At 37.8% G+C, this 25,000-nt stretch overlaps 2 protein-coding genes across 2 annotated transcripts in view; both read left to right on the top strand.

The window, feature by feature from the left end:
* Nucleotides 1–3,505, top strand: part of LOC144960866 (uncharacterized) — a gene marked incomplete at its 5' end in the record, with an annotated part of 30,541 nt that extends 27,036 nt beyond the window's left edge. Inside the window, 2 exon segments of the mRNA XM_078894262.1 lie at nt 438–470; nt 2,053–3,505. Coding sequence (XP_078750388.1) covers nt 438–470; nt 2,053–2,180 — 161 coding nt within the window.
* A 19,977-nt stretch (nt 3,506–23,482) lies between these two features.
* The window catches only part of LOC144960840 (uncharacterized), a 26,035-nt gene continuing 24,517 nt past the window's right edge, over nt 23,483–25,000 (top strand). The window contains exon 1 of the mRNA XM_078894214.1: nt 23,483–23,729. The gene's annotated coding sequence lies outside the window, so the exon portion shown is untranslated. The remainder of the gene's footprint in view (nt 23,730–25,000) is intronic.

Genomic DNA, 25,000 nt, shown 5'->3' with positions numbered 1-25,000 from the left:
GTAAGGAGGGGGTTAAGTCTCAATTCTGTGCATCGTGGAGAATCGCGACTGTGAGTATTATGAGGACAAATTAATGGACATGCCTAGGCCTATATTTTGATTTTATTGATTTATCTGTCAAATTCAATCTGGCCACTGATTTTTTAAGATATTTTCAGGCAGAGAATTCCATATTCGGATGGTGCTTGAAAAAACGAGTTGAGATGAGAATTAACTCGTGACTCAGGGCCTGGTATGAGTGCTGTTTTCTTTTGTTGGGGATAAGGCGATCAATTGGGATCGTTATTAGTCCATGATGAGCCTTAAAGAGGACTTTGTTTTTTTTTTGTTTTGTGAGTCTTTCATGTAATGGCTACCAGTTTTGGCTCTTAATTCTCCCCTTCCCCCTCATCTTCCACCACCACAATCACATGTATGCATTTTTCAATTCTCCACAGCCCAGTTATCGAGTGCAAGCCTCTTTAGTCCAGGTAATCATTATCTTTACCTCTAGTAAAACTCACATCCCATAGAACAATAATAGGAAGCAGAAGTTGTCACACCTTGTACGCAGCTTCCCTGACTAGGAACAGAGATGAATATAGTTGGTTTGGACGAATAAGTAGAAATTAAAATTTATTTTTGTTTGTTTCTGAAGCACCCGTCTACCCAGCAGAGACAGGGTAGCTAGGTCTGCTAGATCTATTGGAAAGTACTTTGTGATTGACTAACGTCTTCATTTTGCGTTGGTTTGAGAGTTATTTATATGGATGGGGGTCTTTTGACCTCCCATGATGGGCAGGAGGTCACTTGTTATGACCTATATATATATATCTGTTTTCTGAGTTGTCTTCTGTCTTTTTCTTGGAATAGGATTTACTTGGTTTTAGCCTGGCCATTGCCACATTCTATTGCTGAAGGAGAATCAATCAAATGTATAATGTTAGTTTTGGGTGATTATATTTTATTCCCTTGTTAACCATCTCTCTTGTTTGTAATGATATTTTTGTTTATTTGTTTTTATTTTGTTTCAAGCGTGGCTCAGTGGTACGGCCTTTGCTTCGTACCCGAAAGGTACCGAGTTCAATCACCCTCCGCTGCGTTGTGTGACCTTGAGCAAGTCACCTTGCCCCAGCTCACTTTGCGGCGCTGCTCGGCGGCTGACGCCTGGGTTATTCCAGTTTTACCTTGGAATAATAAACCCTACAGACAAATTTCCCCTTGGGGATGAATAAAGGGAATTTTGTTATTATTGTTTTTAATTTTCTCTTAGAGGGAACTATATCTTTTTAGGAGATCTCAAACCAAGTACATCGAAATGTATGCTCTTGGAATCTACATTTATTGTTCCCTATTTAAACCATTCCTCATTGTCATATTTTTTCATTGGTGCTTTAATTGCAATTCTATAATTATTTGACTATCCCACTATCTTCCATTTTACTGGCGCCGATGGTGTGTTGCAAGCGCCATAAAACCCTTAACCAAACAAATAAAAACAATAGAGATTGTTTCCATTACAACAATGAGCCCATAGCAATTTGGGTTACCAGACCTGGAAATAAGTATACAATAAGAACAACGTCGCTCCCGACGCAATACCTTTTTAGACAATAAGTCACATTTTCAAGCATCTGAATCAGCTCAACATATCAAAGTTTTGAGATATGGGGTATATTATATATATGTATATATATATATATATATATATATATATATATATATATATATATATATATATATATATATATATATATATATATATATATATATATATAAATATATAATATAAATTATGTCACTCACTTATATATGGCCAGACGTACGTTTCTGTGGCTTTCATCCACGTCTTCAGTCGGCATAATGTCCGAAGAATAAATGTATTCTGTATGAGGTGTTTAAACTCCTTATGTCATTGCTTCCGTTGTGTAGTGGTGATATTGTTGTAGTGTGCTCTCATTGCTTACATTATGTGTGTGTGTATATATATATATATATATATATATATATATATATATATATATATATATATATATATGTATATATATATATATATATTTGTGTGTATTTCAGGAGCTATGGCTGGACTGGGAATTGGCATGCTTTTGGTCGGATTAATCCTGGGTTTCGGTAGCTTCAAGGTCACCAAGCGTTACAGAGACAGAGTCCCCGATATCGCCATGCAGAGTCTTGGAAAATAATCTTGAAGAAATGTATCAATGATTTAATGTGTAGATATGGTGGCTGGGAAGCAGAAGTTGTGACGTCACAACGTCCTCTATTTTTTGGTTCAACACTGTAAAATAGTTAAAACTGTCACTATAAACTGAATATTGGAAAGATTGCAAAACAAATAAATGAATATTTACAGTTTATTTATTGAAGAACTAGTTCCATACTTCCATGAAGATTGGAGACTTTACTGGGTCATCGCATTATTGCTCCCTATTAGTTGTCGTCATAAAGAAGAAAGAGACAGAGAATAGATTACATTTACAATCTGAACAGATGGATTGGTGGAGGAGGAACACGAATCGAGCTATTGAGAAGATCTGAGGCCAGATATGGTTGGAGGGACATGATCGCCGATGTCTGCAACAAGCCTGGCACTTGATGATGATGATGATGAAAGTAGCGTCCAGCAAGTTGTCAATACGCTTCAACAGTCATCCATCACTTCCCTCGTAATGACGCATGGTAACTTAGTAACTGGCTCTATACTATCGGAACAATGGCGGACGCCCTTATGAAATATTTCGCCGACGAGCATAAAAGTGTATCCAGAGGAGAAAAACATTATAAATATGATATTGTTTTGAATTTTATACATTCTAATCACATGAAATATGAAAAGTTCTACCAGCATGAAGAATAAAAAGAACCGATTTTCTTTGTTTAGAACCACGATGGCCACCGTAGCTGGGCGACGTGACGTCCAGGAAACAAATGATCCCATTGGTTTAACAATTGAAAACAACTCACGATTCGTTTACCTTTTTGTCTGAACTAGCCATATATTTTGACCTAATTCTTTGGTCAGTGTCAAGCTATGAGTTTACGAAAGTTACGGTCAATGTGTTGTTTTATGTGTGTTTGTGTGTTTGAGTCCACGAGACGTGTGTATTTGTGAATAGATATAATATAAGATAATACTCTTCAACAGTCGTAACGTCACTTCCTTCCTAATGACGCATGGTAACTTAGTAACACTGGCTCTAAACTATCGGAACAATGGCGGACGCCCGTATAAAATATTTCTCCGGCCCGCATAAAAGCGTAACCAGAGGAATAAAACATAAATTTGATCATGTTTTGACTTTTACACATTCTGATCACAAGGTATATGAAAAGTTCTAGCCAGCATGAAGAATAAAACGTAATGATTTTCTTTGTTTAGAACCAAGATGGCCGCCGTTGCCGGACGGCGTGACATCAGACTACTGAATCCAATTTATTATCAAAATAAAAGCTAACCAAGACAGAGAAAGGAAATAAATAAAGTGTGAAAACTGTCAACAAATCTAAACATGATGTTGTCACGTATTCTGATCTAGATATCGACAGTTTCGACTTTGTCCATACTTATTTTTTACCCTTTCCAAAATTACGATAATGGGAGCGATCTTTATTCATGTTTTCGTCCAACCGAGTCATCAATCATGTGATTTGCTGCTGTCCAACGATTGGACATTTCTGAACAAATATAAACACGCTGCATTGTTTATGAAAATTGTAAACATATTCATGTGTCATGCAGAACACAATGACCAATCGTAATGTTAGATAGTTCAAAATCTGTGAGCACTTTTCACTATGTAGGTTACTTTGAGCACATTTTGCAATATGACCAATGACCTCGAGCACACGGAAAGTTAATAGAGATAATGCTCATTTTGATGCTTAACCCTATTTTCATACTTGAGGGCCAAAGAAGTCCTAGGCGTGTGTTTTTATTCATAAAACATTCAATTTTTGACAGAGAGACCTGAAATTTGGTGACTTTTCTTAAATGATGAGGATCATGACCATACATAATTTCATGCTTGTCACGTGCATAGTTTACTCATACTGAGCATGCTCATCTCGAATTTGAGATTTTCCGATTTGGGGTCCAAATTGCTCCCATGACTTTCAAAAAAAAATTATACTAGAAAGTACGATTTCTTGGATTGGGGGTCATTGGGCCGAAATGGCTTTATAGAGAAAAATATTAAAGATTTCAACAGAGGAAGCTCTTTCTTTCATGTCATTCCACAATTTTCTATAATAATAATAATATTAATAATAATAATGATAATAATAGTAATAATAGTAATAATAATAATAATAATAATAATATTAATAATAATAATAATAATAGTAATAATAATAATAATAATAACAATAATAATAATAACAATAATAATAGTAATAATAATAATAATAATAATAATAATAATAATAATAATAATAATAATAATGATAATAATCATAATTTTTATTATTGTTATTATCATTATAATCTATGTGCCCATGATAGAAGTGAGTCAGTATCATTCTGTAATGTGTCTGTCTCGTTCTGGATTTCAATGAGTCGAAATAAAAGGCTGTCATCGACGAACAGTTTGAGCTTGGTTAGAGTTGATATGTTTTTTCCTTATTCGTTAATGACTGTTAAAAAGCAGAGTAGTCCAAGGACAGTTCCTTGAGGCACTCCCGATAAAACCTTGCACTTCTCACTTCTACTTCCTGAGTTCTATTGCAGAGACAGTCTTCAAGCCAAGAATATAAATTTTATTCTTTCTGTTTGAGTCGTTTCTTCGTCTATTGCCTTTTCTGGGGATTTTGGGTCGATGTTTTTAATTCCATGGTGTTCCGGAGTCGTCTATGTGGTGTATTATCAAATGCCTTCGAAAAGTCTGAAACAAATAGATATATTTGTTTTCTGCTGTCTAATGCCTTTCCTATTTATTCTATGGTTTTTACGAGCTGGCTTTCACAAGATCTATGTTTCCGAAAACCATCTTGATAATCGACTAGAACATTATGGTTTTCAAAGTGGCGAAATGTTATTTGTGACCCCTCGTCTCAAAACGGTATCATGTCGGGATGGACCAGATGTTAAAAAGTCAAATTACAGTTAAACTGGTCAAAAATACTCGTATGGCACATTGGTATTTAGCACAGTAAAATATATTCCTCCTCCTCTATAAAGCATATAAACCCTGACTACAAATTCCATTTTCAGCATTTTAATCATCCCGACTTAATACCGCTTTGACACGAGGGGTCACATTTGAATATGCCGAATTTATTTGTATACTTGCCAAATTTGGACTGGACAATGTTTAACTCTCTCCTTACCAGCTATTTTCAGAATTTTACCCAAAACTTCATACTCACCCAACACAAAAATAGATTTTTCAAACAAAATAATATCGAGTATATTCTATATTTTGTTCAAAAAAAAAAAATAGCTCTGCAACACAGAGTAGAGTTTTTATAGCCATAACTATAAAAAATGAAATCAGAATAAGAAAATTGTTGGCTGCATCGTAACAAATGTGAATATTTTCCTATGGGTGGTAAGGAGATGGTTAGATTTGAATACTCTTCAACAGTCGTAACGGGCGTGACATCAGACTACTGAATCCAATTGGAAAGTTGAATTTTCTCCGAAACTGCTGTAATTTCCCTTGAAATGTTTAATTTCGTTTGGATAGGTGTTACATTTGCTCGGGAAGAGGTATAAGAGCTCACAATTTTTGTGGTGTCACCTGTTTATTCTTGTGCGGCTATGTGGTCTAGTGGTATGACACTCGCTTTCGGATCGGAAGGTCCTTGGTTCGAGCCTCGAGCTCGGCACATAGTTGAGTCCTTGGAAAAGGCTCTTTACTCACATTTCTCACCGTACTCAGGTGTAAAATGAGTACCTGGTAGTTTTGTTTTTGTCCCAAAATTTGTAATTTCGCTTAACAGGCGTTATGTCCGGTCATACGTGTTAAATTAAATGTTGCTGTTGGCAAGGGACCCATGTAAAGCGCTTTGAGCACGTTTAGTGGATATTGCGTTATGTAAAGCTCAATTATTATTCTTGTCTTACATTAGCGTTAAAACACGTGATGGCGATGGTGATGAAAATGATGTGTGTGATGATAAGGGTGTAGATAGAGCTGAGATGGGTGTTAATGATAATGAGAAAAAGGAGGAGTATGATCGTTTATATAGATGATTGAACAGATAGACGATATTATAGAGATTCAAAGTGATCATTTATTACAAGATGTTCAGTGACGCCGTTTAGAACACAATAACTATCACGGAGAGGAAGTTACATAATAAACAAGGGCGCGGTCTCTCTCTCTCTCTCTCTCTCTGTCTCTCTCTCTCTCTGCCTCTCTCTCTCTCTTTCTTTCTCTCTCTCTCCCTCTATCTCTCTCCCCCCCTCTCTCTCTCTCTCTCTCTCTCTCTCTCTCTCTCTGGAGACAAGGCAATGATATGGGACATAACTCTGTCAATCCTACACGAACACGACAACAATCACGCAGTTATTTCCCCATCCATTACAGTTCGGCTGAGGAGAGTGGATTTAATTTACGATTCTTAACACACTCAGCCCTAACACAGACTATATCTGTTGTTTACCCGGGTTACTTTTACCCCATGTATATTTAATACATTTTTCCGAGGCAAATGAAAGGCGTGGACCCTAGTATCAAAGCTAATGGTTTTAATTTTTACATGTTAATGGAAGTTGAATAAAACTATCTAGGTACATGCTCATTTTAAAGACATTTTCCAATTTTGAAAAGTAGCAAAAATCTCCAGGATTGAGTGAGTTACACTCTTGCCTTTTGGAATTCCAGACGTTTTTCCAACCGCTCCACGAGCTTGCGAGCACGTGTTGGGAACAGAGTTGGAATTTCAAACCACAAGATTGTAAGAAATCTTGTATTCTACCCTTAATTCCATTCGATTACTTCATCTCTGAGTAAAAAACATTTTCAGAAACATTTGAATGATATTTCTTTTTTCAAAAATCAAATTTTAGTGAAATTCAACATTTGATAATCTGACGTCACACATTATTATTGTAAACTTGATATCATTACGCGTTACTATTTAGAGAGAGGGGTATAGTTGTCTCGTTCAGTTTTGATTTAATTTCTTTTTGAAGTTGTCATGGATAGAAAATTGTTTTTAAAACAACGTGGAGCTTTTTAAAGTTTAAAAAATGACCATATTGGACATAATTCTAATCAGACGTCCAAACAGCTCGATTGATTGCACAATACTCTTCAACAGTCGTAACGTGACTTCCTTCCTAATGACGCATAGTAACTTAGTAACACTGGCTCGAAACTATCGGAACAATGGCGGACGCCCGTATGAAATAGTACTCCGGCGAGCATAAAAGCGTATCCATAGGGGGAAAAACCCATAAATTTGATCATGTTTTGACTTTTATACATTCTGATCACAAGGCATATGAAAGTTCTAGCCAGCATCAAGAATAAAAAGTGATGATTTTCTTTGTTTAGAACCAAGATGGCCGCCGTTGCCGGGCGGCGTGAAATCAGACTACTGAATCCAATTTACAATCCACCAATGACAGCGAGTCGCCGCAAGATATCAAAGTCACTCACCATGCAGTCACGGGAAGACACAAAGAGCCAGTCTTTGTCACCTAGTCTGACATGGCGGCTTTTTGCAACAAAAAAAATCCCTAATTTTGCAAAATTAAAACAGTAAAATTTGCGGTTAATTTTCAAAAAAAGCCCCCATAATTAGTTCATGAAAAGAAAGGTATTTGTTTGTTTTTAAGGGTTTCACGGCGCTTGCAACAAATGTAAGGTCATATCAGTACAAGTAAAAAAGAAGAAAATGGATAGTAGAAAAGAAACTAATCTTCATTAATTATCTTATTTTTTAAAAAAAAATATTAGATCTATTTTCTTTTCTTGCAAAATCTCGAAAATTTGCAAAAACATTAGCAGATTTTGCAAAAAAATTGCAGATATTGCGGCCGCAAGGCATAACAGTGATATTTTGCGATTTTTTGGGGCCGCAAGCAATGCAACAAAAAAAAACCCAAAACAAACTGCCATGGCAGCCTATTGTGTATTACCTTAATTGCCATCACACGGAATGTCGTTAGATCAAAGTTGAATGGAATGCAATTAATTATCTTATCTTCTTATCTTATCTTATTAAAGGCTTAATAGGAATTATCCTTTAAATGCCTTATACAATAGTTTATAATTACAGAATCTCATATAGCTTGTATTGTATCATTTACAGACAGTTTTACACAACTTTGAAAGTCAGGAAAAATGTATCAATCGAAAAATACAATCATAGAATAATTGGCAATACTGGAACATGTGTGAATGTGTGAACACACACACACACACACACACACACTAGGCGATGATAGCCTACTCAATAACTTACAACAGATTAGCTAGTAAACAAACAAAACGAAATGATGTTAGGTTTGTTTGTTTGTTTGTTTTTGTTTTTTAAGGGTTTTACGGCACTAGCAACATATTAAGGTCATGTCAGCGCCAGTAAAAGGGAAGAAAATGGGAAAGTAAAAAAGTTCTAGAATTACAATTAAAGCATCCAAGAAAAAGGAAGACAAAGGGGAATTGGCTCAAATAGGGAACAGATGTTGTAGATTCCAAGAGCACACTATCAAAATACTAAGTTTGAGATCACCTATCGCAAGGTATTAACTTTGTTTGGCAAATGGTAGCGAAGTTCAATCACGTGGTCTTCAGGTCAAGTTGTCGCTATAGGAGGTATTTGCCCGTTAAGATTACGACTTTTAGATTCAGCTATTAAAAAATTGAGCTTTTATATAGTGCAATATCTACTAAGTGTGCTCAAAGCGCTTTAGAAGGAGTCCCTGGCCAACAGCAATATTTAACATTTAGGACGGGACATGATGCCTGTTAGGCGATGTTATATTTTTTTTTCGGACAGAGACAACGCTGTTAACGGCCAGATACCTGAGTACGGTGAGAGAATGTGAGTAAAGAGCCTTCTCCAAGGACTCAACTATGCGCCGAGCGAGGCACGAACCCAGGACCTTCCTATCCGAAAGCGAGTGTCATACCACTCGCCCTAGGGAGGTTTCAGTTATACAGAGGTCAAATATAGAGGTAGGTAGGCAGATGTAAAATGAGTACCTGGCCGTTAACAGCGTTGTCTCTGTCCGAAAAAATTGTAATGGCGCCTAATAGGCGTCATGTCCCGTCCTACATGTAAAGTGTTGCTGTTGGCCATGGAGCCTTTATAAGGCACCTTGAGCACGTTTAGTAGATATCATGCTATATAAAAGGTCAAAGGTGTCGACAGAGCTGGTCATTATGTAGAAGTGGTCGTTATAATATACAGGTGGGCGCTAGGGCAGCTTTGACATTTGTTCACAATGAAAAGAATTATGTAATCAGACACTTGGTCATTCCCGAGATTCCCATTTACTTGCGGCTATGTGGTCTAGTGGTATGACACTCGCTTTTGGATCGAAAGGTCCTGGGTTCGAGCCACGCACTCGGCGCATAGTTGAGTCCTTGGTAAAGGCTCTTTACTCACTTTCTCTCACCGTACTCAGGTGTAAAAAAAATGAGTACCGGGCCGTTAACAGCGTTGTCTTTGTCCAAAAAATTGTAATATCGCAAAACAGGCCTACATGTTAAATGTTGCTGTTGACCAGGGACCCCTTGTAAAGCGCTTTAAGCACATTTAGTGGATATTGCGCTACATAAAGCTCAATTTTTTTTTTACTTCCCTGTTTTGTGCTCGTCGTCTGCAACACAAATCTACTACGGTAGCAATTAAGTTCTACGGGAAGTATCTAGTTCAACTACTCAGCGTCATCTTTGTATGGTAAGTAATCCTTCAGAGCCATTGGGCCGATGGAGCTGGAGTTTATCCAGGTTTCGATAGCATGAAACAGACAATAGCAATTGCTTGCTACCCATTGGTATGGACGCTAGTCAAATCGCAAAGAACATTCCATCAGATCTTACAGACCCAGCTACCCAATCACAGCTGGATGTACAGGGCGGGGTTCAGAAATTATAATCTCGACTACACCTGGGATTGATATCGGTCGCTTTGCGTGTGAAGCGAGTGCTCTACCAACTGAGCTATCGGGACCCAAGCATGGTAGGTGAAAATGAATTATATTTTTTTACCACTCTCAATACTCTTCAACAGTGGTAACGTCACTTCCTTCCTAATGACGCATGGTAACTTAGTAACACTGGCTCTAAACAATGGGAACAATGGCGGACGCCCTTATGAAATATTTCGCCGGCGAGCATTAAAGCGTATCCAGAGGAAAAAAACCAATACATTTGATCATGTTTTGACTTTTACACATTCTGATCACAAGACATATGAAAAGTTCTAGCCAGCATGAAGAATAAAAAGTAATGATTTTCTTTGTTTAGAACCAAGATGGCCGCCGTTGATGGGAGACGTGACATCAGACTACTGAATTGCTTGCTACCCATTGGTATGGAAGCTAGTCAAATCGCAAAGAACATTCCACCAGATCTAACAGACCCAGCTACCCAATCACAGCTGGATGTACAGGGCCGGGGGTTCAAAAATTATAATCTCGACTACACCCGGAATCGATGTACGTCGCTTTGCGTGTGAAGCGAGTGCTCTACCAACTGAGCTATCGGACCCAAGCATGGTACGTGGAACTGGATTATGTTTTTTTTTTACCACTCTCAATTGGATTCAGTAGTCTGACGTCACGGCGGCCATCTTGGTTCTAAACATAGAAAATCATAACTTTTTATTCTTCAAGCTGGCTAAAACTTTTCATATGTCTTGTAATCAGAACGTGTAAAATTCAAAACATGATCAACTTTATGTTTTTCTCCCTCTGAATACGCTTTTATGCTCGCCGGAGAAATATTTCATACGGGCGTCAGCCATTGTTCCGATAGTTTAGAGCCAGTGTTGCTAAGTTACCATGCGTCATTAGGAAGGAAGTGACGTTACAACTATTGAATCCTATTCAAATTTTTCTCAGGATATTGGAACCGTATTCGTATTTTTACTTGATTTTAAAAAAAATAGAATAAACCTAATGACAGAGGAGGGAACGGACAGGTGAGAGGGATGAATGCAAGGAGATTGTATGTCTGTGTGAGTGGGTATAGATAGTTCGAAGATGACGTCACTCAGGTCTTTGCTATTGTGTTTTGCCATCCTCGTTTATGACTAATGCTCACTGAACTGTATTAACCTGACTATAAACGTTCATGGATACACACCGTTTTGTGTATTGGTCCGTTATACTTCCGGATGACAATGTTATGAGCATCTTAGCCAAGCGCATACTATCTATATGTGTGTGTGTGTGTTTATATTAATGTCAGCGGGGTGGTGAGGGGGGGGGGGAGGGTGGTCATAAATTCTGACGATAAACGACCTTCGAAAGACGGCAAACATCACACGAGACAAGCGAATGTGAATACAACAATTTGGAGGGCCACCTGGACCTGCCTCAGGTAACATGTCAGAGTCGTAACGAAACAGTTCGGAAAAGTGTGCCGCGATTTCAAGCATTGCCCAACTTTCATGTGAGCTGTCATCATGGACAAGTACAGGAAGAAAATTACTGAATTTGTAGTAGTAGTAGTAGTAGTAGTAGTAGTAGTAGTAGTAGTAGTAGTAGTAGTAGTAGTAGTAGTAGTAGTAGTAGTAGTAGTAGTAGTAGTATAGTAGTATAGTAGTAGAGTAGTAGTAGTAGTAGTAGTAGTAGTAGTAGTAGTAGTAGTAGTAGCAGTAGCAGTAGCAGCAGCAGCAGCAGCAGCAGTAGTAGTAGTAGTAGTAGTAGTAGTAGTAGTAGTAGTAGTAGTAGTAGTAGTAGTATCGTTCGGCTCCACTTCTATGTTCAAGGTATCTTTCCAGGTTCGGAATTCTTCATCACATTTGTTGATGGTTTCAAATCCCCCCTCAAGTTTTGTCTCTGGGCAATCTAGTACGAGGTGGTTTGCATCTTGTGGTTCTTGGTTGCACTTTGGGCATGTTGGTGATTCTTGTAGCCCCCATTTGGGCATGTTGGCAGCTGTTCTTGTATGTTTTGACCGTAGTCTATTTGCAGCTACCCAGTATTTGTGAGAGACCCTAAACTGTAGTGTTCACTTTAGTTTGTGTCGTGTGAGGTGTGAGGTGTGTCGCGTGATGAATGCAGTGTGCGTTGAGTTGTTATTGGACATGAGTCGGCCATCTGAGTGCTTGTATCTGAGAATTTGTCATGATGGCAATGATGATGATAATGATGATGATGATGATGATGATGATGATGATGATGATGATGATGATGATGATGATGATGATGATGATGATGATGATGATGATGATAATGATGATGATGATGATAATTTGATGAAAAAGAAGAAATTGATGAGAGATATCCGGCACGAATTCCAACGAAACATGCGGAGAGATTATGCCCAAGGACCTCTGTTCACCGACCCCTCTGAAGCGCATTATGGACGGCCCCGTTTCGAGCCGGAATAAGTCCCGACAACCCTTGTACGCAGGTTTCCTGACTACAGACAGAATTGCATATACGAGATGGAAGTCGGTTTGGACGAATTCAATCCCTCGTGGGGGCGGGGACGTACACTCCTCTAAGCTTGGTGAGAAGTTGCCAGGCTTTGGTACCAGTAAGAGGAGACACTGGGTAGCTGCGAATCGGCTCCGGTCGAGGAGCTGCCTTACAGCAAATGCGCTTCATCAGTGGGAACTTTCTACCTGTCCTACATGTCCCCGCTGTGGGCAAGAACCCTAAACGGCAGAGCATCATGTTGAACGGTGTGTTGTGGCGATGCTACCGGACGGGTTCGCGACGGTGCACGAATGCGGACCAGACTTTGCTGATTGGGTCGATCGTCATAACATAGTAGTGTGAACCATAAGAGGCTGCTGCTACATTGGAAAGAACGATGCCCACATCATTCCCCATATCTTAACACTCTCCTTAACCCTCTGCTGCGGCTATATGGTCTAGTGGTATGACACTCGCTTTCGGATCGGAAGGCTCGCGCGCATAGTTGAGTCCTTGGAAATAGCTCTTTACTCAAATTCTCTCACCGTACTCATGTGTAAAATGAATACATGGCCGTTGAAAGCGTTGTCTCTGTCAGAAAAAAAATGTAGTATCGCCTAACAGGCGTCATGTTTCGTTCTATAATATATTACGTGTTGCTGCTGGCCAGAGACCCCTTGTAAAGCGCTTTGAGCATTTCATGTGGATATTGCGCTATATCAAAGCTCAAATTTAAAAAAAAATAATTTAAAATTTTAAATGTCAATACATCTCATCTAAACCTAATAAATGTGACCCATCGTCTCAAAACGGTATTATCTCGGAACGAACCAGATGCTTAAAAGTCGAATTTAATGTTAAACTGGTCAAAATGATAAATTGTTAGCATTAGCACCCTAAAATATGGTATCCATTCTCCTCAACAAATCGGAAAAACTCAACACAAGTCTGATATTTCTGGCTATAAATTCAATTTTCAACAACTTAAAAAATCCGACTTTGTACCGTTTTGAGGCGAAGGGTCAAAATATGGGGTTCCTTTTTTTTTTTTTTTTTACATGTGACTCGGACAACGTAACGAACTCTGCTTGGGGAGGGAGGTTCCCAGAAACATTGTTGGTTGGACGGTAAAGTGCCATTCGACTGACCGGGCCCAGTTTTTTAAAAATTGGGAATAATAATAATAATAATAATAATAATAATAATAATAATAATAATAATAATAATAATAATAATAATAATAATAATAATAATAATAATAATAATAATAATAATAATAATAATAATAATAATACACATTTATACAGCGCTCATTCTCGTGTAAAACACAAGCCCTGTGCACTTTACAATATAAATTATCAAATTTAATTGAAATTAAAAAAAAAAAATCATAGCCAAATCAAGGATTCATAGAGACAATAAAAACAAATACAGTAAAAATGTGTCTTGAGATTCTTTTTAAAGGTAGGTAAAGACTTGCACTCCCTCAGACCACGTGGTAGTTCATTCTAAATCTTGGGGCCGAAACAAGCAAACGATCTATCACCAAATTTTGTTCTTGATCTTTTTTCCGAAATTTTCGTTTTGTCATAACATGATTTTAAAGTGTAATTTTCAAATTTACACATGACCACGGAAGAAGCCTATCGCTGGAAAATAATTCCACCGACCTCGAAATGGCAGCACACCTACTCTCCAACAACAACAACACACTGAGCCAGTCAGCGTTGTTTTTATTTAAAAAATCTTCCGCCTAAGTTCAAGCAAGGACAAAGTATTTCAAAAGTAGTAGTAGTAGTAGTAGTAGTAGTAGTAGTAGTAGTAGTAGTAGTAGTAGTAGTAGTAGTAGTAGTAGTAGTAGTAGTCGTAGTCGTAGTAGTAGTAGTAGTAGTAGTAGTAGTAGTAGTAGTAGTAGTAGTAGTAGTAGTAGTAAACCTCGCAGTCCGAAAGGCGCTGGCTGAGAATTGTGCGATTCAGTCATAGTCGATAAGTATAGCTACTCTCTCCATCCATGTCGTCAATTGTTTCCATCGGTCACGGTCATGAGACGAGTCAATATTTGACTTCAAACATAAATTCACTCTTTATTTGATACAAGTCCAATCACAAAAACAAAAACAAAACAAAAAATGTTGTAATCCTAAGCACGACGAATTAATCACTACGCCTCTTGGAGTAATATTATAGGGAATGAGATTAGCGGAAGAGTAGCGTCCCTTGGTTGGACGTCACCGGCGGAGAAGTTATTTGTAAACAAACCAACTACAAGCCAAGCCGCTCCAAATACAAAATTTATTATTCATCTGTACAAAAATGCACATCATAATCAACGTAGATAGATCTTTTCTGTAGTTTTCTCCATTATGAAATGTCAACTATGATGTAGACTACAAATTTAAAATATAAGATGGTTTGTTTACTAAATAACTCCTCCACCGGTAACGTCCAATCAAGGGACGCTACTCTTCCGCTAATCTCAATCCCTATAGATAGTATGCGGATGACGTCACTCGAGCCTTTGTTATTGTTTTTGCCATCCGCGTTTGTGAGTTGTTCTCACTAAACTGTATTAACCAGCGTATAAAAGTTCATGGTTACACAGAGTTTGTGTGTTGGTCCGTTATACTTCCGGATGGCAATATTGTGAGCTTCTTAGCCAAGCGCATGCTATCTATAGAGGAAAGAAAGCCAGATTATGTATGTTTTTACATTGTCAAAGAGGGAAGGGTCGACTGTGATGGACAACATGTTTCATTCCCGGACAACAAAATGGAAGATCAACAGATGGCCGTTGCTTCTTGTTTTGTGTGTTTGTGTGTGTGTGTGTGTGTGTGTGTGTGCGTGTGTGGCAGGTGGGGATCTTTCGTTTATTGCGTCATTGGTGGTACGACAGCAGCTTCTAATGGTGTTCACACTATTATGTAATGACGATCGACCAAATCAGTTAAGTCCGTACCGCACTCGTGCACCGTCGCGAACCCACCCGGAAGCTTCGTCACAACGCACAGTTCGACTATAGATAGTTCGAAGATGACGTCACTCAGGTCTTTGTTATTGTTTTTTGCCATCCGCGTTTATGAGTAAACGCTCACTGAACTGTATTAACCTGACTATAAACGTTCATGGATACACACAGTTTTGTGTGTTGGTCCGTTATACTTCCGGATGGCAATGTTATGAGCTTCTTAGCCAAGCACATACTGACTATATGCTCTGCGGTTTCGGGTTCTTGTTCACATCCGTAAGTACATGCTGGGCAGGTGGAACGTCCCCACTGATGAAGCGATTATGCCATGAGGCAGGTCCTCGACTGATGCCGGTGGTATGGCAGCAGCCTCTTATGGTTTTCACACTACTATGTTATGACGATCGACCAAATCATCAAAGTCTGGTCCGCATTCGTGCACCGTCGCAAACCCGCCGGGTAGCATCGTCACAACACACCGTTCGACTAGATGCTCTGCCGTCTCAGGTTCGTGCCTGCCCAGAGCGAGTACATGTTGGACAGGTAGAAAGACCCCACCTATGAAGCGCACTGGCCGTTATCCAGCTCCTCGACCGAAGCCGATTCGCAGCCACCCAGTGTCTGCTCTTACTGGTATCAAAGCCTGGCAACTTCTCACCGTGCTTAGAGGAGTGTACGTCCCCGCCCCCACGAGGGATGAGGCAGTTCTTCGACTGAAGCCGGTGGTTTGGCGCCTCGCGGATATCAACACCCACTAACGTGAAACTCGGATACAACGGGGACAGTGGGTTCATCATCATCAAGTGCCAGACATCGGCGATCATGTCCCTCCAACCATATCTGTCCTCAGATCTTCTCAATATCTCGATTCCTGTTCCTCCTCCACCAATCCATCTGTTCAGATTGTCAATTGTCAACGGAAATGACAAGAACCACAACAAAAAAGTTGTACTTGTATCAGTTTGAATAACAATCAAAGAAGTTTTGGCACAAAGCACTTATGTCAATAATGATGAGAAATATAGGGTGTAGAGAAATGCCAAATTAAAACAGAGAATAAAAATATATCAAATTGATCATCATCAAGTGCCAGGCCTGTTGCAGACATCGGCGATCATGTCCCTCTAACCATATCTGTCCTCAGATCTTCTCAATAGCTCGATTCCTGTTCCTCCTCCACCAATCCATCTGTTCAGATTGTCAATATAATCTATCCTCAGTCTCCCTCTTCTTTTCTTCCCAGCAACTTTACCCGTAAGTACAATCTTTTCAATACCGTTTTTTTCTGTAAATATGTCCGAGAAATTTTAACTGTCTTTTTCTGATGGTGTTTACCAAAGTTGGTCGTACTCCAATTTCTTTTAATACCTCCTCGTTTTTTATTTTATCTTTCCATGAGATTCTAAGAATGCGTCAGTGGGACTAGTAAATAAAAATAGAAACCCGTTGTATTCGTATTTGAAGAGAAGCAATGCTGAAGGATTTTTTTTAAACCAGCAAAGAACACATTTCGAGTTACCAGAGAGAATGCGATTAAAGAGCCTCAAACCCAGGACCTTCCGATACGAAAGCGAGTGTCTTACCACAAGACCACGTAGCCGCATATTATATATATTATATATATATATATATATATATATATATATATATAAATATATATATATATATATATATATATATATATATATATATATATATATATATATATATATATATATATATATATATATATATATATATATAATATGCGGCTACGTGGTCTGTGTGTAAGGAAGAAATAATATATAATATATATATATATATATATATATATATATATATATATATATATATATATATATATATATATATATATATATATATATATATATATATATATATAGGTAGATAGATAGATAGAAAGAGAGAAATAGCGAGAGAGAGAGAGAGAGAGAGAGAGAGAGAGAGAGAGAGAGAGAGAGAGAGAGAGAGAGAGAGAGAGAGGTGGAGGAGACAGAGAGAAATGCTGTATACACAAATGTAATAAAAGAGAGGGAGAGATAGAGACAACTAACTTGACGCTACACTACCTTTAAAAAATGACGTCAAACTGCCAGTCCTAGAGGGTTCCAGCGTAGCCATCGTTATGTTATAGCCTGACACTGTGGCCTTCGTAAAGTTATGGCCTGACACTGACCAAAAAATGACGTCAAAATGCCAGTCTTTTGCCACAAAGGAAAACAAATCGTGAGTTGTATTCAATAGTTCAGCCAGTGAAAGAACTTGTTTCCATGAGCTCTACTAACGACAACTCACTAGGTGGTGCAAAAACCAAATAATGACGTCAAACTGCCAGTCCTTTTGGGTTTCAGTGTCAGGCTATAACATAACGATGGCTACGCTGACACTGAAATCCAAAAGGACTGGCAGTTTGACGTCATTATTTGTTGTTTTTTTTTGCACCGCCTAGTGAGTTTTCGTAAGTAAAGCTCATGAAAAAAAGTAATTTCATTGGTTGAACCATAGAATACAACTCACGATTTGTTTGTTTTTTTTGTGGCCAAAGACTGGCATTTTGATGTCATTTTTTGGTCAGTGTCAGGCCATAACTTTACGAAGGCCATGGTTCTAGTGTCAGGCTATATCATGTTAACGATGGCTCCCAACCAAAGTACAAAACTATAGACAGTATGCGCTTGGCTAAGAAGCTCATAACATTGCCATCCGGACGTATAACGGACCGACACACAAAACTGTGTGTATCCATGAGTGTTTATAGTCGAGTTATTATACTTCAGTGAGCATTACTCATAAACGCGGATGGCAAAAAAAAACAATAACAAAGACCAGAGTGACGTCATCTTCGAACTATCTATATGTTACCTTGAACGTTTATGATCTGGTTTAAACAGTTCAGTCAGAATAACTCATAAACGTAGTTGGCAAAAAAAAAAAAAAAACTAAAAAAAAAAAACAAAAACAAAAAAGAACAACCCAATAACAAAGGCCTGCGTGACGGCATCTTCGCTCTATCTCTACACCGACGCATGGATGTACTTTGTTTTACATATGTGACCCTTTGCCTCAAAACGGTATTAAGTCGGATTGGTTAAGATGTTGAAGATTGAGTTTATAGTCAGAAATATCAAACTTGTGTTGATTTATACGGTTTATTGAGGAGAATGGATACCATATTTTAGGGTGCTAATGCTAACGATTTATAATTTTGACCAGTTTAACATTAAATTCGACTTTTAAGCATCTGGTTCGATTCGACATAATACCGTTTTGAGACGATGGGTCACATATGTACAAACACATCCGGACAAATATAGTCCATGTAACTCACTTACATCATTAACTCTCTCCTTACCAGCCATTTTCAGAATTTTCCCCAATACTTCACACCAAACTAACACAAAATTATATTTTTATCACTTAAATATAATAGCAGTAAGTTCTTGCGATAAATAATTTCTTTAGCAAAACATGCTCTACAACACACTGTTCATTTTCTTTAAATTTTATGACGTACATAAGAAATTTGAATAAGAAAAATGTTGGTTGTATCGTAACGAATATGACGATTTTCCTATAGTTGGTAAGGAGAGGGTTAACACCTAGGACTTCATAGGAAAATCGTCATATTCGTTACGATGCAGCCAACAATTTTCTTATTCTGATTTCATTTCGTTTCTAGTTATAGCTCTAAAATCTCGACACTGTGTTGTTATATTTAGATATAGCTATGAAAATTCGACACTGTGTTGCAAAGCTAATTTTTCTGAACAAATTATAGAATATACTCGTTACTAATCTATTTCAAAAATTTATTTTTGTGTTGGGTGAGTATGAAGTAAATTGTAAAGTTCTGAAAATAGCTGGTAAGGAGAGAATTAACGTTAAGACAATTCGAGATATCCTTTGAAGTTTTTCTTCATATTAAATCAAAATTTAATGTTTCTGTTCATCTGTGGTTCCGTGGCTTAAATTGCGGCTATGTGGTCTAGTAGTAAGTATGACACTCGCTTTCGGATGGGAAGGTCCTGGGTTCGAGTTTCGCTCGGCGCATAGTTGAGTCCGCCTTGGAAAAGGCTCTTTACTCACATTCTCACACCGTACTCTGGTGTAAAATGAGTACCTGACCGTTAATTGCGTTTTCTCTGTCCGAAAAATTGTAACAATTCCTAACTTTTTTTTTTCTGACAGAGACAACGCTGTTAATGGCCAGTGACTCATTTTAAACCTGAGTACGGTGAGAGAATGTGAGTGAAGAGCCTTTTTCAAGGACTCAATCAACTATGCACCTAGCGAGATTCGAACCCTGGACCTTTCGATCCGAAAGCGAGTGTCATAAAAGCGAGTCATAAAAAAACGATTCGGCTCCGATATGCCTTTTTCCGCCTCTGACCGTAGCCATCGTTAACATATTATAGATAGTATGCAGATGACGTCACTCAGGTCTTTGTTATTGTTTTTTGCCATCCGCGTTTATGAGTAATGCTCACTGAACTGTATTAACCCGACCATAAACGTTCATGGATACACACAATTTTGTGTGTTGGTCCGTTATACTTCCGGATGGCAATGTTATGAGCTTCTTAGCCAAGCGCATACTATCTATAGCCTGACACAAGAACCCTCTAGGACAGGCAGTTTGACGTCATTTTTTAGGTTTGTGCAACGTTTAGTGAGTTGTCGTTAGTAGAGCTCAAGGAAACAAGTTATTTCATTGGTTGAACTATTGAATACAACTCAAGATTTGTTTTCTTTTGTGCCATAAAGACTGAAATTTTGACGTCATTTTTTGGTCAGTGTCAGACTATAACTTTACGATGGCTACGGTTCTAGTGTCAGGCTATAACTTTACGTTGGCTACGGTTATAGTGTCAGGCTACGATGGCTACGGTTCTAGTATCAGGCTATAACTTTACGATGGCTACGGTTCTAGTGTCAGGCTATAACTTTACGATGGTTACGGTTCTAGTGTCAGGCTATAACTTTACGTTGGCTACGGTTCTAATGTCAGGCTATAATTAACTTTACGATGGCTACGGTTCTAGTGTCAGGCTATAACTTTACGATGGCTAAGGTTCTAGTGTCAGGCTATAACTTTACGATGGCTACGGTTCTAGTGTCAGGCTATAACTTTACGATGGCTACGGTTCTAGTGTCAGGCTATAACTTTACGATGGCTACGGTTCTAGTGTCAGGCTATAACTTAACGATGGCTACGGTTCTAGTGTCAGGCTATAACTTTACGATGGCTACGGTTCTAGTGTCAGGCTATAACTTAACGATGGCTAAGGTTCTAGTGTCAGGCTATAACTTGACGATGGCTACGGTTCTAGTGTCAAGCTATAACTTTACGATGGCTACGATGTGACTCTCTAGGCTCCAACATATAACTGAACACGGCAATGGTAGCAGCTTCTAATGGTGTTCATACTCACACTCACACTACTATGTTATGACGATCGACCCAATCAGCAAATTCTTTACCGCACTCGTGCACCGTCGCAAACCTACCCGGAAGCTTCGTCACAACACAGCAATGGCATTGATTCAATCGATAATATTTATTTATTTATTTATTTATTTATTTATTTATTTATTTATTTATTTGTATATTTATTTATATTTATTTTTATATTTATATTTATTGCTGGTAAGATATCAGTCCAAAGTTTTCCAATGCAAAATATTTATTTATCACCAAAACCGATTTCTGTTTTATTTACTTTTCGTCCTCAGAGTGAATAATTACCTATCTAATTTTCCTTGTCTCACGATGAATCAAGTTGCGTGAATATTATAAAATAAAAATGAATATAAAATTTTAAAAAAAGAACACAGTACCAAATACGGACCGTTTCGGGCTCGAAACCCTTCTTCAGCCACCACCAACAACCAAAATAAAAAAAACCCTATACAAACATGAATACATTACTAAAAAGACAGATCGACGTCATTTATGTTTTCATTGTTTTGTTTTGTTTTTTTTGTTGGCTGATGAAGGGTTTTGAGCCCGAAATGCCCCATTTTTGTTTGTTTTTTTTTTTTTTTTTTTTTTGTATTATTTTTTTTTTTTGTTTTTTTTTTTGCAAGCTATTATATTATTCCTTTTTGTTAATTACCGTCTACAATCCACACCCTCTTGTAGGTTGGTATCACTTATCTAGATAATGTTTATCGGTTTTCCCGATAAATAAATAGTACCCATTCTTTAACCTTCTCCTTATCACGCATAGAAAAATCGTCACATTTGTTACGATACAACCAACATTTTTCTTGTTCAAATTTCTTTTGTACATCATCCAAAATTTAAAAACTGAAAGTGTATTATTAGAGCATGTTTTACTAAAGAAGTTATGTATCGCAAGAACTTCACTTTTATTTGTTTGAGTGGTAAAATATATATTTTTGTGTTAGTTGGAAGTGAAGTTTTGGGGAAAATCCTGAAAATGGCTGGTAAGGAGAGAGTTAAAAAGGACCAATTTCCCGGGAGAGTGAATACAAAGATACTGGAAGCTGTTGACTGTAAAAAGTAATGAACAGAAATAAAAATAAAATAACTGCCTCATCAGAAAGTAGCCATCGTTAAGTTTTAGCCTGACACTGAACGTAGCCATCGTTATGTGTTATAGCCTGATACTGAAATCCAAAAGGACAGGCAGTTTGACGTCATTATTTAGTTTTTGCACCGCCTTGTGAGTTGTCGTTAGTAGAGCTCATGGACACAAGTGGTCCCATTGGTTGAACTATTGAATACAACTCACGATTTGTTTTCTTTTGTAGCAAAAGACTGGCATTTTGACGTCATTTTTTGGTCAGTGTCAGGCTATAGATAGTATGCAGATGACGTCACTAAGGCCTTTGTTATTGTTTTTGCCATCCGCGTTTGTGAGTTGTTCTCACTAAACTGTATTAATCAGACTATAAAAGTTCATGGTTACACAGAGTTTGTGTGTTGGTCCGTTATACTTCCGGATGGCAATGTTGTGAACTCCTTGGCCAAGCGCATTCTATCTATAAGGAATGAGATTAGCGGAAGAGTAGCGTCCCTTGATTGGACGTCACCCATAGTCTGTGACGTCACCGGCGGAAAAGTTATTAGAGAGAGAACGTCATGTTGGTTGTGCGCATGCGTCCGAGGACGAGAGACGCATGCGCACAACCAACATGACGTTCTCTCTTTAATAACTTTTCCGCCGTCGAGGACGAGAGACGCATGCGCACAACCAACATGACGTTCTCTCTCTAATAACTTTTCCGCCTGTGACGTCACAAACTATGGGTGACGTCCAATCAAGGGACGCTACTCTTCCGCTAATCTCATTCCCTATATATGTTTACCTGCTGGGGGGATCTCTGATGTGCTAATATCGCAATGTCATTTGACAGCCAGAATGATCTATAAGTACAATGTTATACAAAACGCGTGACGTCATGCACGTCTAGAGCAATGGCAAACGACATGACATGTCAATGGCCGTACCATATGCATAACATGCTCTCCTATACTCTGAATAATAATAATAATAAAAAAGACATTTTGAAGAATTTGGACAGAAAACCTGCCTGTCCTTCAAATATCGAGCCATTAAATCAAATTCTTCTTTTTTAAAAAAAAAATCTCGAACCTGGGACTTCACGGAAGGTTTCATGGACAGCAAGATACTGGACATTTCAATCCCTTGATATTTGAAGAATATGTTGTTGTTGTTTTTTTTGGCCATATTTGTTGTTTTTGGGGATTTTTTTGGAAAACGTATTTTTCTTATTTTAGAGTACGACAGAACAATGCTACGCGTGTGTTCCTTTGTCTGTCTGTGTGTGCTAAAAATATATATATATTTGTGTGTGTGTGTGTGTGTGTGTTTTAGTGTGTGTTAGAGAAGCGAGTGTTTTAGAGGGAGAGAGAGAGAGAGAAGTGAGAGGGGAAAAGAACCACATCTTTTGTCTAGTCAGCACATTTTAGCCAATATAATATCACACGTTCACACATACGACGTACGTCACACAGAACACACCCCCGCAGCACATTATATATACATAGACAAGAAAAAACACACAAAAAACTAGTACTTATTTATTTCTTCTCTGTACTCGCTAATATACTTAGTGCTTTTTGATAATCCTAATAATATTGTAATCTACATCCATTGTGTTTTCAATTTGGAGTAAACATTCAAAAACAAGGGAAACGGGAACGAGATTCTCGGCATTGATTTGATAAAGGTAAGTAACTGCAACGGATAAACTCACTCAATCCTAGAGATTTTTGCTACATTTCAAAATCAGAGAAAATGTATTAAAATTGAGCATGTACATAGATAGTTTTATTCAACTATCATTAACATGCAAAAACTAAAAACATTAGCTTTGATACTACGCCTATAATTTGTCTCAGAAAAATGTAATAAATAGGCATGGGGTTAAAGTAACCCCGGGTAAACTACGGATATAGTCGGTGTTAGGGTTGAGTGAGTTAAACGTTTACTTTAACTCTTTCCTTACTAGCCATTTTTTAGGATTTTCCCCAAAACTTCACACCCAACTGACACAAATTGTTGTTTTTTTATCACTCAGTCATAATAGCAATAAGTTCTTGCCATACATAATTTATTTAGCTAAACATATTCTACAACACATTGTTCATTTAAATTTTATGATGTACAAAAAGAAATTTGAATTTTAAAAATGTTGGCTGTATCGTGTGACGGTTTTCCTATAGTTGGTAAGGAGAGGGTTAACATATGTCTGTATGTTTAATTCTCTACTTACGGGCCAATTTCAGTATCTTCCCAAAAATTGCAGGCTTACCCAGCAGAAAAATTGATTTTTAAAACTCAAATCAATCTCTATATAAAACAACTTTATGTTCTTATTAATTAAACAAAAATTATTTTGATGTACAAAATAAATCTGAATAAGAAAAAAAAAATTATTTTATTGTATCGTAACAAATGTGACGATTTTGCTGTAGGTGGTAAGGAAAGTGTTAAAAGTGCAGCATCTTCTAATGGTGCTCACACTACTATGTTACAACGATCGACCCAAAAAGCAAATTCCGTACCGCACTCGTGCACCGTCGCAAACCCTCCCATAAGCTTCGTCACAAAACAAACTATTAATTATGCTCTGCGGTTTTGGTTTCGTTACCACAACAGGTGTTGAACAGGTGGTAAGTCCCCACTGAAAAAAAAAATGCTAAATTTCTTTTCAAATTCTGTGGTTGTATAAATAGATGAGATTAATTGTGGTGTCTAGCCGTAGCCATCGTTATGTTATAACCTGAGACTGAAACCCAAAAAGACTGGCATTTTGACGTCATTATTTGTTTTTTGCACCGCATAGTGAGTTGTCATTAGTAGAGCTAATGGAAACAAGTTATTTCATTGGTTGAACTATTGAATATAACTCACGATTTATTTTCTTTTTGTGTCCAAAGACTGGCATTTTGACGACATTTTTTTGGTCAGTGGCTTTTAGTTAACGATGGCTTCGGC

Source organism: Berghia stephanieae, chromosome 15 (genome assembly GCF_034508935.2).
Source record: "Berghia stephanieae isolate SIO BIC M18660-M18661 chromosome 15, UCSD_Bste_1.3, whole genome shotgun sequence".
Classification (NCBI taxonomy): domain Eukaryota; kingdom Metazoa; phylum Mollusca; class Gastropoda; order Nudibranchia; family Aeolidiidae; genus Berghia; species Berghia stephanieae.
The sequence above is the reverse complement of the archived record's forward strand: the minus strand, read 5'-3'. Positions and strand labels throughout refer to the sequence as shown.